This window comes from Haliaeetus albicilla, chromosome 1 (genome assembly GCF_947461875.1).
Source record: "Haliaeetus albicilla chromosome 1, bHalAlb1.1, whole genome shotgun sequence".
Taxonomy (NCBI): domain Eukaryota; kingdom Metazoa; phylum Chordata; class Aves; order Accipitriformes; family Accipitridae; genus Haliaeetus; species Haliaeetus albicilla.
The window spans coordinates 66,720,510-66,735,258 of NC_091483.1; the positions used below are offsets into that span (position 1 = coordinate 66,720,510).

Sequence of the window (14,749 nt, forward strand, 5' to 3'; positions counted from 1 at the left end):
GTTCATTTGAATATTTAATATATTTGAATATTTTCTGCCATATTTTAAATAAAACGTAATTTCATAAGTAGTAGGAATGATAATAAATAATCTGCTTTTAGCACAAGAGCATACTGTGCATAAAACAGGTGCTTATGACAACAATTGAAAGCTGCAGGTTTCCTGTATTTATTAACCTAAAGCCTATTAAAAACACTTTAAATTGTGCATACTAATTAATTATGATAAGGATATGGTGTAATTAAAGATTAGTTTTCCTGGGGATGGACTTCTTTAGTTTATACCCTCCAGTGTGCCTTCCTAATAATCTCTTTCACAATTACTTCTCAGAAAGCAGTATAATTATTCCACTTCAATTAAATGCAATTATTTTCCTACTGTCCAAACTACTGAAAGGTTTTTGTATAGACTGTCACATAGACTAACTGCTCCACTCTGCATTTCTATTTAAAATCTGACTGGAATTAGAACTGTTAAGGATCAGTAAAATTTAGTAAAACATATTTAAGATAATAATGTAGATCTAAATGAAAATAATGGCCTATTCTGCTGTAATGCTTGATAATAACTGAAATTAGTATTTTGAGAATAGAACTTGCTTCCACTAAAAGAAAAGGAAAATAAGTTAAGCAGGATAAAAACCCCAGAAATTTAGATTCATTTGGACTGTGACAATATTTTAGACTTACTTGTATCCTTTGGGTGTCAAGATACACTTTGAGTCATGCTGGCAAGGGTTCAGGTTTTGAGCACAGAAATCTAGTTTCTCCTCACAGAGCTCACCTGCAATATAATGTATGCTGTCAATTCAGTGAAAATATCACAGTGACCTGAAAATAGCTGTTTGTTTTTTAAAAGTAACAGCTACAACTTTTTTATTGACACTGAAGAATGCATATTTCATGATATAATAATAACTACTAACTTTATAATAAATATTAATAAATAAATTATAATGATAAATACTAATCTTTCTGATAACTTCTTTATAAAAAAAATTAGTTCAATGTCAATCTTCTAGCCATGGATATAAATGATAATTTTGTGAAATAAATATTTTTTCATTTACAGTATTTATCTAGCTCTGCTGTATAGCAAAACACTAGTGATTGAATCTCTTCTCTCTAGAACAAGCAAGCCATCAATATGCTTTTCTCTTACTTATTTCTAAGCACATTACACACAGAAATACCCAGATTTGCACTGTAAGTAATTACCCAAAAACCCCCTGTTAATATCACTGCATGTCAATACAATTCCAATTATCCCAAAATGAAAACTTGCTTTCTAGTTTTTCTTAAATATGACTCCAATTTTTGCATTTGTTAACGTACCATAATTATCTAGAATCTGTTCTGTGAAAAGAAAAGAAAAAAAAGATCTATGTCAAATGTCTACCCTTCCCTGCTGCTAGAAGCAGTGGCTCTAATTTCCAACATGGGCTGTATAATCTATAAAATGTTTTAGTATGGTTAAAATATGATTTGCAACTTTACGACAAGGAAACACTTACAGGTGTGTAAAGAGATCAACAATGTCTTGTTTCCTGACTAACTAATCAGAAGATACCATGAATAGTGCACTTGCAAAATTTATCACTGGTTTGTAAGATAGATATACTCCAGCACCCATATGAAGAATATACATAAAATCAACAGGTATAAACCCTGTGCCTGCTGAATTCAGGGACTCCCAGGTCTATCAGGCCCTGAAACTGTGGAAGGAGTAGGGTTGGCCCTTTTCATTTGTCAAGTAATAAAACATGAGCTAGTGAGCAAAGAGAAGTAGAACTGTACACCAAAATGAGGAAGAGCAGAAGACAGTGGTGGATGAGCAGACACTTTTGCTGCTCAAGTTGAACTCTCCTTCAAAGACACACAATATTTGATGTCCCTCAGTTCTACTTATCTGAGTGTGGTAGTGGCATGCAGTGTAGTTAGCTGGAGAATCAGTATCTGCTGGAGGGCAGCCTGAGATTGAAATAGCGTATAAGGGCTTCACCTCTTTCCTGTAACTAACACAGTACTGAGGATGAGGACAGCACCACCATGAATATGGTATGGGGAAAGAAGGACAGACCATTTAGGGACACCATTTGGGTGGAATCAGGAACAGGTAGATTGGAAAAAGGGAGGAAGGTATAGGATAACAACATTGGAATGGAAATTTTGGAGAGAGTATACAAATGAAGATATCTTCCAGAATACATATGCATGTGTGTGTATGTGTAGCAGTTCATCAGCTACTACTGTCATTAAGCACTAAGATTTCTGACATTTCACACTGCTCCTTGCCAAGCACCTAGCACCTAGGTTCAATAGATCCTCCAGAGAAATTTGTCCTTTCCACAGCAAGTGTGCTTACATACTAGTGTTTAAAACTGTGTATCATGAATATGAATGCTGACTACCCAGGACTTGAAACATTATTTCTAGGACTTATCTCTTAGGGTAAGTAGAACTTATTTCAACTGATGGACAAATAAATGAGAACTTAAAAGAGCTGAGGAACAGTCTACATTAAAGGCAAGGATAGAGAAAAAGGCAAAACTGAACCAGAGCCAAAGATGGTTATGCTGGATAAAACCACATCTGAAACATCCCGTGTGATAAGACACGGGACCTCTACATCTTCAAAAATGAGAGAAGCCAAAACCAGCTAGACGAGTACTTTGCAACCATCCAAAAGATACAGACTGGTTCTACACAAAGATTTAAAAAAAAAATAATAAAAAATAAATTGATAGCACATTACCAATTTGCAAGTAGTGCATTTTCCCTACGAAAACCAAATAAAGCTGTGAGTTAACATAAGAAAATGGCCTTCAAGCACAGGCTACTTAACAGTCCTCAGGAAAACTGTCAGTAACAATGTGACTTAGTCAATATATGTAGGAAACTGAATAAAGATCAAATGCAGGCCACTGAAGACGACTAACACAAAGGATTTTAATTCTATCCTCAAAGCCTCTTCAAACTCCCAATGGACTTATTAGTCTGGAAATGTGCAACTGTTATGACTAGGTCAGTGCACAAAGAATCCTGAACTACCAGGGATTCTTTGCATCCCACGATATATCAACCAAAACCCAGTTCCCCTTCTCTTTTCAAAGGGTTTTGTTCAAACAAATAACATATATAAGAGGAAGTACTTCTTCACACAGCATTTAGCCAATTTGCAGAACTTGTTGTAATAGCTGAAATCTGTTTAAAGGCAAGCAAGATTTAAGAGTGAGATATAAATATGGGAACAGAGAATTCAGATTTTCAGGAACATGGAGCACAATAAGCAAAAAACCACTTGTTTTTTAACCTAGTTTATACACATTCCTATGGCCTACATATATGTGTATATATGCATATATATATACACAGAGACACCCCCATACAAATATCTTATTATAGCATATATTCTATATTAAATTACATGCAAAACTGCAAAATATATGACACCCCAATTACAAATAATAAAAATATGGCTTTTCAGTACTTACAAGACTTGGACAAAAACACCTCTAAACCTCTAAACATTCCCAAGATTCTAACAGTATACCAGACACTTTCTGAAAGTGACATATTGAGCCTATCTTTCAAGCAGGGCTGAAGGTTTGCTATCTCTAGATAGATTCACAGTAAAAGTTCAGTGGAAACCCCTCAAAATACCAAGAAAAAGGCAAATTAGGACTGGCATAATAGGAGCAAGCAATCTCACCATTGCTGTCAATTTTACTGAACTGGCATCAATTTTGCTACAGGATAGCAATTGGGCCATGGCTTAGATTATTATTGGCACAGACCTACAAAATTACTTGTGTGGCAAACAGCTTTACTGAGTAGTGTCTAAGCCTGTCTATTTTTTAATTTTTAATTTTTTTCCCCCCATCAAGGTACTTGTAAAATACATGATTGCTTAGTTAGAGTACACTGCATTTTAGTAGTCATAAGTTGAAGGCCCTGAACTACACTGAAAGCTGAATCACCTCAGGAAAAGCTCAGGGACACATGAAAAATCTTAATTCCCAAGTCATAGCTGTAAATCCTGCATAGAGACTGAGGGTCAAACTGGAAGTTTAAGTTTGAAATAGGCTTACAGTTTTGAAAAATGTCCATTTCAAATCGTAAGATCAATGTTACACTACCAGGCTTACTGCAGCCAAATGGCTTGCAAAACATCATCAGGTATTTTTGAGATTATGGTCAGACTTTGATCTGAGCACTCTGCAGAAAAGTGCACAGACTGAAAAAGAAGAGAAACAATGATTCAAAAACCCACTTGTCTTTAAAAGACAGGACTTTTTGTGCCGTGACAGCATAAAAGGAAGGGAAGTTTCCTCTTGCATTTGCAAACTGTATGCACTGTGAAATAAGTCAGAATTGTATTACTGGAGGGAGCTTTCAGTTAAACAGTCCATTAGCAACTAGCCTAAGGAAGGAAACAGGAATCAAGGAAAGGACATGGTAAACATGGAGGTCCATGTAGTGAAATAATAATGTAAAAAATCCTATGAACAAAAAAGTCAGTTTTACATAAAGTACAAACTTTCATTATGAAGAGAGTAGCATTCATGACAGACTTGCACACAGGACCAGTAAAAACAAAAACAAGAAAAATTCAAAATGGAATCCAAAATATGTACATCAGATACTGAACTTCTAAATGAAAATATAAATACCAGAAGAACAAACCAAAATAACCCAAGTGTGAGATCTTCATTTGTACTGTTAACAGATTTATATTCTGAATGGAGCGTTCCCATAACCAAAATATATCTGTTTGTGAAAAAGTTAATAAAAAAGGTAAGTAAAAATATGTGACATGGAATCTGAACCACTGAAGAATAGTTTCCTGGTAAAGCAACATCTCTTCTAGTGTACTGAATAACCAGTGTGTTATTCAGAATTTAACTGAGACAAGGTGAAGGGGAGAAAGTAATTTTGTTGAAATCAAAAGATAGTGATGAAAGTGAAACACTTATTGAAGGAAATATCTGATTTACCAAGTTAGGTTCCTTGGCTTTACTGGGAAGGAAATCTTAGAGTTCCCTGATTTGGGAAGCATAACACAATGTTTTTAAAAAAACCATACTTCAAAAAAATGAAAAAGATTGTGAAACAGTGTCTCAATTCAAGGAAGCTTGACACCAATGCGTGTGTAGATTCTTTTATTCATCTAATAGTATCGTAACTGAGGCTTTTGTAAGAGCTTGGCTAAGTAATTATGGTTTTGAAAGATGGGAAAGTTTCTGTATGTAGCAAAATAAGCAACAAATTGTTTAAAAATAAGCAGTGGATAAAGTGTCAAAAATCCTATAAAAAGCTTCCAAAGTTTAATTAGAACCAGCAGTAACTCTTTTTATAAGACATCTTGCTTAATTAATCTAGGAAATCTGGATTCTGGTATGGAGTAGCACTGCAACCAGTGGAACTCTGTGTGGTCAGCACAGTCCAGATGAACACAACCCTCCAAGGTCAAGACTGGAATATTTACTGAGATTTTGCATCTAGATATAGAGGATGATGCAGACTTAAACAGCCAGACAACACTATTAAATATGGATGATGAATTGTATGTCATCCTTGGTTAACTAACCAAAGTTACAAGTTTGCTAGATTCACATGTCAGTTTGTGTTTCCTCTGTGTATGTTAATTCACTCTTATGACTTGATGAGATTATAAATCACAGAAAAACTTTATCATAGAATACCAGGTTGGAAGGGACGTCAAGGATCATCTGGTCCAACCTTTCTTAGCAAAAGCACTGTCTAGACGAGATGGCCCAGTACCCTGTCCAGCTGAATCTTAAAAGTGTCCATTGTTGGGGAATCCACCACTTCCCTGGGGAGACTATTCCAATGGCTGATTGTTCTCATTGTGAAAAATTTTCCTCTTGTGTCCAATTGGAATCTCCCCAGGAGTAACTTGTACCCATTACCCCTTGTCTTTCCCCATGTCACTCCTTGTAAAAAAGAAGTCTCCATCTTTTTTGTAGCTACCCTTTAAATACTGGAATATGGTGATAAGTTTTCCCTTAAGCCTTCTTTTCTCAAGGCCGAACAGATCTTTAGCTCTGGATTTTCCAATATATAAAGACATGTAGTACAACAAATAATGAGGAACAATGCATTGAGGTAAAAAAAGATTTACATCATTGTTATTTTGAATAATTGGGCAATAAATTAAAAATACAATCAAATAAAGCAATGTCAGCCACTATATTTCTGAATGAAGAGGAGAGCTCTAACACAAATGGACATGGGCTTCTGAATATAATAGCACATTGCTAATTACAGGCAAGCTTACTGAAGAAACAAGGTTAAAATCACTACCGTATTAGCAAAGCTGAGTATGATACTAGAATAAAAACTAGAGACAGAATGCAAAAGAAGGAATGGTCAGTTTTAATTATCAAAATCAGGTTTTTGCTAGAAGACTTATTTGCTGTCCCAAAGCTAAAATAACAAATATATATTACAGTCTTACTGGTAATTGCTAGAATAGCAGGATTTTCTATGTGTACATATATGTCCATTCCAGCTTCTGAGCTTGGTTGCCACATACTGTGAGTCAACTTCTACAGTATTTATGTTTTATCATTTAAGTATTATTATCTGAGTCTTTGACTGGAGGTCTCTTTAATTACTTCTGATTCAAATAGCCAATATATTGTAAGAGTGGTTGGAAAACGTCAGTGCCATTTAACAAACTATATAAAGTGCTGCATTTTTATGAAGTCTTGAGTTTGATGAACAGTAGACAACATAAATTATTTCAAATCTTGAGCTCATTATTCAGAAAAGACAAAAATATCTACTACATGAGGGACAAAGTTACTTATAATTAAAAATGTTCACAGTCACAGTAGGATGGAGTTTGTAACCACAAATCTGAACATTTTGTTGGAATTTAATTTTGAAGTAAAATTCTAGATCTGATTCATTGCTGGATTGTTCCTATCTTTCACCACTGCTTAACTCTGTTCATCTATCCACCATGCTTGTGGATCAAAATGTAAGATGGAGCTTATCTAACATTTCTAGTTGTTTTACATACGCTGTTTGGCAACAACAAAGAAATAGTAACTTTAAGGCAGGTAAGCTGTAAGACAACTAAGGAAAACAAAAGGATGGATCATAGACCAGAATCAGTCATGACAGTGATCAAACTAGCAGCAGGTAGCTCAGCTTGCCAAGGATATAATTTATATTCTCCCTTTATGAAAATGCAGTAAAATTACTTTAACACTTGAGCTATTAATACAAAACAGTCATTTGAAGTATATTAAGCTAGATTAAACAGAAAATTTTACAATGAGTGATGAAAAGGAAGAGCAGCAAAGGTATCTATTCTAAGAAGCTGTAACACGTGTAGTTCTTAAAAGAATGAGGATTATGATCCTGATTTAATGAAATAATTAAACTTTTTATCAAGTTTGATATGACATGATTTGCATTTGATGACCTGCATGCTTAAATTTTAGGCAGGTACTTATTTGATTACCAAGTGAATTGAAAGTAGTAACTCAACTCCTTTATTGTAGTAGCAAGGAGGCCATGTAATGAAGTTTTGAAACAAACAAACAAACAAATATATCTATGTGTCTATGGTTTGCCTAAACTGAGATAATTACTTTAAATTATTCTTTTTTTTTTTTTTTCTTACTGCTGTCACAATTCAAAAGATGTCTGGCATGATAGAACTGACTGATCCTCCAAGTAAGTTATAGACCATAATAACTTTCATGTTCAGCTGGCAAGCTAATCCAAGTATGTATCACATACACATCTGCTTACTTTTGGTGCTGAACTTAGTTCATATCCCCTGGGTGTTTGATAATTTGTTTGTGAGGAATTTGTTCTTGATATAATCAGTAATTTTAATATGTTATAGTTCACACTTGTGTAATACATTTACAGTGACTACAGTTCTGTTTAGGATTCATTGCATTTAATCACATTTAAAGACATTTAAACGATCAGTAAGACTAATTATGCACAGGTAACAGCTGCTTCAACTTGAAATGGAGACTTGAGTCTCTTCACAGTAGCATCCTCCCTTTACATTCTATTTGAAAAGCTATTTTTCATGAACATAGAAATTAAGTTTTTCTTTTAATTTCTGGAAGTAAATCCTAAAATTCTTTATTTTATGCCACTGGAAAACAGTGTCAGAGCAAAATTTTATCCATGAATCACAGATGTCAAACTAGTTATTGTAACCTGCTTGGTTTTGTTTGTTTGTTTGTGTTTTTTAATTAAAAACAAGAATAACAAAGAACTTAACTTTTATATTTATTTAAACTTGCTTGCACTTTTCCTAGTTTTTCTAGAGACAAGTACTCTTTTATAAAATGAACCATTTTCATACTGGGATAGCAACAGAACAACGTAGAAAAAGTAACTTAGGAAGTGACAAGGGGAAAGAAAAACAGGAGGCTATCTTTGCTGTCCAGATAAGTAATAATAAAATGCAAATACGGCAACATGTCTAAACGGAATACAGCTTTAAGCATGGAACACCTGTGGTTGGAATAACTTTCTGGAAATGTCTTGTTCTCTCCATCAGTTACAGAGAGAATTTAGGCTCTGAGTTTAAGTTGTAAGAACTATTCATCAGGTGTCTAAATTAATCAACATAGATGGTATGACTGCAGCCTTGCTCAACATGTCACTTCATGGATGATGAACATATTTTTATTACTAGTGAAATATTATATTGCTTTATAGACTGCACAACATATTTATCAAATTAAATTAATGGCCAATACACTACAAGATGATTAATTTGCTTTTAAAACTAAATAGGTAACTTCATAAATATGTAGTCACTGATTGTATTAGCTCTCAGATTGTATAGATGATCAGATTGTACAGAAGATGCTTTATCTCTGGTAGAGAAATAGGTGTTAAGCAGAAACTGAAAAAAAAATAAAAATCAGAAACACCCAAAGTTAGTGTCATAAATCTCTCCACTATTACCTTCTTACACCATAGCCTCAGCTTAATGTGGTCATTTCAGTTTCTTTAGATATTTACAGCAAAAAAAAGGCCACGGAAATGACAAGCAAGAACTGATGAGCAGAAATGATGCCATTTTATACTCCAGCATATTTTCTAGTATCATAATCTACTGAAGAAATTACAGCAAAACAGTGCTATAAAACAGAGAATACATTAGAATGGACCCAATGTATGTCTTTAAGGTGATGAGAATAAAGATTTCAGAAGATCACCATGTAAACTTTTTTGTTAATCCTAGTTTTAATACATCTGAAAAAAAGACAATGAAGGTAGTATTAAAGCACTGCTGCATAGCTATCTGCATCTTCAATGACATTCTTTTGATATGTATTCACAGCAAGAGCCAAGAGCCTAATTTGAGGATTTGCAATGAGCTTTCTAAATTATATACGATTTATTTGATCATTTGTAAGAACTGAAATCCATGCACCTTTAAGGAAAGTGAGAAACCAAAGTAAGTGAAAATAGGCTTAAAAGACAACTGACCTTTTTCCACTTCATTCAGATTAGCAGCTTGCAGTGACAAAGACAGAAGAGACAAGAGACTTTTTACATTGTAATACAACAGCATAGCACATTAAGCTAATGCACAACTATAGCAGCAGAGAGGTTGATATAGCAAAATGAAGCAAGCTTCAGAGTGTCACCTACAGCAGAGCAAAACAAACAGAAAAGGTAAGAAGTGCATGCCACTGATGGCATAAGAAAGGTTTTAGTTCTGGATCAATTAGATCTGTGATCTAATGACTGATGGTAATGAGCAAGAGAAATGATCACCTATAATCTAGAGAATGTACATAAAATGACCTGAAGTTTACTAGACTGAGGTTAAATTAAGGAGATGATAATGTTAAGAGAATAGCGAGGTTAAAGAGTGCAGGACATAGTAAGGTATTTTAAATGTTTTATTTCTCAAGGTTTCATCAGACACACTGAGTGTCCACTGATTCCATTTGCTTACTGTTTTTCACAGTTACAGTCTGTGATCTTAAGAAAGCTCATAGTGTAGTCCAAATACTATTCTTTGTCTTTCCACCTGTAACTGTGGAGGTAAGTGTAAAACTTAACTAAGGCAGAGAAAAATGGATTCCTGATTCTTAAGCAACAACATAATAAGCTTTTTTAATTGTTTGTTTTAAAATTGACATTGCATACTTGAGAAACATTAATTTTCAAGGGATTGTTAGGAAAGTCAAAAAGTGACTGTTTGGTTTTGCACTGCAACATTCTTTACAACATTTTTTGTAGTTTTTGTATGTATTTTCACAGTTAACTTGAGATTCTAACAAGCCCTCCACATGAAAATAAAACTTTAAAGAAGAATGGTTTACATTTCATACCAGCAGATTTCAGCTGACTTCTTCCTTGTACTGTGCTACTGAAATGTAAAGCATATTTGCAGATAACCATTCACCCAGAAAAACATTCTGGGCTGGTGCACTTCCACATTCAGTACATATATGCTGTGACATCTTGAACACAGACAATTTGAAGTATTGCCACAGAATTAAAAGAGAACAGGACAAGCCTATGGTGGTATTTTCCTGGTATGTATACTGTCCTAGAGTCCAGCAATTTACAGCTCAGGGACTTTCTGAGCTAGAGGTAACTATCTCTGAATTTCAAAATCTTTTAACCTACTGAATATATAGCCTGTTTTCCTGATTGTTAACCTACTTTTGCCCCGCTAGTACATGAATTCATTTAGCAAAAAATACCTTTCATAAAAAAATACACATTAGGAATATGCATATCTGATCTTAACCTGTTAGAACAGATACCAAATCCAAATGTTTACAAAGTTCCTCATGAAAATCACTGTCTCCATAGTGGACAGGGATTCTGTTATTTATCTTTCAAATCAGGCTACAGGCCAGAGGAAAAAAAAAAATCCTATAAATAATTTGGTACCTCATACACAGTTGAGGCAATTGTAAGATTACTTTATATTCTGAACACTACCATTTCTAGATCCTGATGTGTCCAGACTACTGTCAGCCTAATTCTTAACACTGAAGGTTACTTAATTATTATGCAAGATCAAGGACGACAGGCGTGAAGACCCCTTGAGTAGCTCAATGTTTTATATTTTCTCCTTAAAATTAATGTAAAAAATGACTTAGGGTCTCACACATTGTGTCCTATCCTCAGATGCTTTGTAAGATAGATAGTATATTGTAGAATTCTGTACTGTATCCTGCGGAATGGAAAACCTGAACTTTTCCTACAATTTTTGCCCAACTTAACTATAATATGAGTTGAGGCTCTGGTGTTATATGTTTAAAAAAATACAGTGTCTTTGCTTTTGGTAAGGTGTTGAAAAAAATCTGATGACAGTGTAAATTCTCAACATTTTTTTAATAAACAGAACATCTAACCTTAACAATTACAAGTAGATTGTTCTGATTTACTTTAGAGCTTGTGGGAAGATTCTCACCTACTCACATGACCTACTGACTTCAGTAGCAATTATGAGTAGGCATTGCATCGTGAAAGCAAATCCCCTTTTCTGAAAGAATTACAGTTAGCAAACAAAAGCACCTGCCCTGTAAACTCATAGTATTTTCCTTTTAGAATTATGCACAATTATGGACCAAATTAAAAAATACACTTTCTTGTATTTTGACTAAAGAAGCACAACTGCAATACGAACACCAAAAACGATACCAATGTTTATGCTCTCCTTTTTGCTCTAACCACATAGATGTATAGAGAAATGCTACAATTGCCGTTTTTTTGTAAATGTAAAACGTATCTTTCAATTACAATACCAAAGAAATGCTACAGGCACACTTAATCAAAGTTTTAGGGTAGCACATATAAACAAGCCTTTGCATTCACTCCATAAAGATTTAATACAAAACAGTCCTTCCTATGGCACAGTGTGAGTACACCAAGCTATTGACTCTAGCAGTTAAATGCACCTCGAGCAATGTTGAAAATGAAGGAATGAACACCACAGGTAAAAACACCTGCAAAGCTGCAGAGGAGGAATGCACTTGCAAAATGAATTGTCTACTATCTAATAGATATATGAAAACTCTTAGCATGAAGCCACTGAACAGGTATACTGAACTGATGTGACATTGGTTTGCTTTCCTCCAGCCTACTCAGTAGAATATCTGATCCCAATTTTAAAGGAGATAGCAATTGATTCCAGGGGAGCTGAAGCTTGACTCACTTATACCTGAAATATTAGTTATAGGAGAAATAGCAAACACCTGTCTATACTTATTGATGCTGTTACCTCTTATTTGTTTCTAAATCTTGAATTGTAAATTGCTCTTAAGTGTTAAGGTATCAGTACTTGGCAAAACAGTATTTTGTCTAAGCGGAAGATTGTTCTTCCAGATGTGAACCATCCACTTATTATTAAATACCTTATTCTGGCTACTTATACTTTTAAGCTGTATTGCTGTAGGTATTGTAGCTTATTCTGTATGGGGAAATTTCTATCAAACATTTACCCAGCATAACTACTGAATGAATACATATATTAGATTATGAAGTTGTATTTCTTATACTTGTGTTCTATCATCTTCACTCACAGTGGGTTTCCAAGGTTTAAATATTGACTTTAAATCTGAATACCCTAAACCATCTGATCAATCCAATAGGTTGTAGGAATAATGATGGAAATACCTTAGATTAAAAAGGAGTCAGCTGTGTTTTCAACAAATTAAATTAATTCAGGAGTTCACTTCTCCTCCCAGTTTTCCAGACCTCAAATTTGATTGATTGATTAAAGTAAAGATATAGGATGACCAAGTAGAGTTAATTCCCAAGTTATGATGGATTTTACATTTCTTTTTTATGCATTTCAAATCATGGTTTTGTGATTTTAAGCTCTGTGTTCTCCTAGTGGTCATCTAGCTGACAGAAAATAGATCCGTCTAGTTAGAGAAAACTATAAAACAGATCAATGTAAACAACAGATCCTACTTCTTGTTCTCCAGTGCTGCTGTTCTAACTCTCCTCCATTCCCACAAAGATGATGACAGCAACCAAGAGACCCTCTGTCTCAGAGAGGGGAATGCTTTGGCCTGCTGCCAGCTGCCAGAAACAAATAATTAGAAACTCTCTAATGATTTTTTTTTTTTTTTTGTGCTAGAACAGAAAGCATCACACTCTGTGTTTATGTTTCTAATGGAGTGGGAGCATCCAGGAATGCCAAATTCAGTTCCCTACTATCACAGACAGATCCTTTTCTGCCCTTAGTAACATGAGGTATACAGGATAAAAGCAGAATATTTTTCAGATTTCTACAGCTGCAGAGGTTTTTCATTGGCGTGTCTGGGTTAGGTAAACAGTAGGGAGAGACACATTTTGAATGATCTTTTAAATAACAAAATGCTGTAATTTTAAAACTAACAAAGGATTTAATGAGTAGGCATTAAGTCTACTTTTGACTACATACCATATAGGAGGAAAATATGGAGGGAAACCTGGCTTTAAGTCAATTGTAGAGTAACTACTAATTCACCTACAAACTGCAAAATATTACTGTTCTGCTAGGAGTTCTTGAATTACCTGTACTTTCTCTTATACTCCTACCTGTGTATTCAGGTGGACAAAGGCAAGTATAGTTATTAATTCCATCCACACAAGTAGAATTATTTTCACAGTCATTGTCTTCACAGTCATCAACATTTACTTCACAGTTTTCACCTTCAAATCCATCTGCGCAAGTGCACCTGTAATACAGAAAACAAAACTAACTACATGGACATTTAGGTAGGGAGACCAGACAAGAAGTTCTGTAATTAATAAGTACAATGATTCATAATCACTATCCCATAAAGGAGCATGGTTGATATAATGTAAAAACCCATACAATAAACATTTCCAAAATATTTTTCATTTTTTAAATTACAGAAAAAAGGCTTCTAAATTCGTGCCCTAATCTTTAGTTTCAGGAGCTTCTTAAATTAAATCACTGAACATTCTTTTTGAAAAGTGTGCTACCTTTATATTACATGATTAGATTATATTTCTTATGGAAAGTGTTCCTTTTGTTTTTTAAAGTTAAACACATGGAAAGGACAGTGGAATCAGAGATTAGTATGTAATGTAGTATTCCACTATCATTTAGTTAAATGCACCAATATAAAGCTCTGTTTAACATTCCATGCACAATACAAGCATTAACATATAAAAACAAAGCCTGTATAAACTCTTCAAAGCAGTAATTTTTTTTTGCTTTCAAGTATGTTTATACAAAACAAATACATCAAAATATGCAGTAAATGTAAAAGATCACTCAAACATGACTACACGTACATTTTCATGTAATATGCACTATCTATAATTTCTACAGCTTTCATTATAAGATCGCTTTGATTTTCAAAATATGTAGTGTTTAAACAAATAAATGAAAAAGGTCAAATTCTGAGACATGACTGTCACTTTAAATTCTAAAGGCATAGTATTAAGATGTATATGCTTAATTTTTAATAGAAAACTATTTAATCTTTGGACAGAATTTGGATTAAAAAATAAGAAAATGTCATAATGAATTGCAGGATAATGAATTGTATCTTTTTGAAGTGTCATTTCTAACAAGCTTGAGGTGTAGATTATTAAATGACTAATAATTTCACATAAGAATGCTAAAGAACTTTATTTCATAATTCATGAAGTACATCTGGAGTAATTGTACTGTGTGATTAAATAACTCAAGATTAAAAATGCTCACAGCATGTTTATCTGCTGGCATAGTGAGTTTCAAATGA

The 14,749-nt window shown here is 33.9% G+C and overlaps 1 protein-coding gene across 14 annotated transcripts in view; it reads right to left on the bottom strand.

Annotated features, from left to right (window-relative positions):
• The window catches only part of SLIT2 (slit guidance ligand 2), a 272,480-nt gene that overhangs the window by 22,309 nt on the left and 235,422 nt on the right, over positions 1-14,749 (bottom strand). For 10 of the 14 annotated variants that reach the window (XM_069792805.1, XM_069792821.1, XM_069792830.1 and 7 more), the window contains 3 exons: positions 13,572-13,711; positions 9,504-9,530; positions 690-783 (listed from right to left, as the gene is read on the bottom strand). In XM_069792805.1, the coding sequence (XP_069648906.1) occupies positions 690-783; positions 9,504-9,530; positions 13,572-13,711 (261 nt within the window). The remainder of the gene's footprint in view (positions 1-689; positions 784-9,503; positions 9,531-13,571; positions 13,712-14,749) is intronic. The other 4 variants (XM_069792881.1, XM_069792866.1, XM_069792840.1 and 1 more) reach the window with 1 other exon arrangement.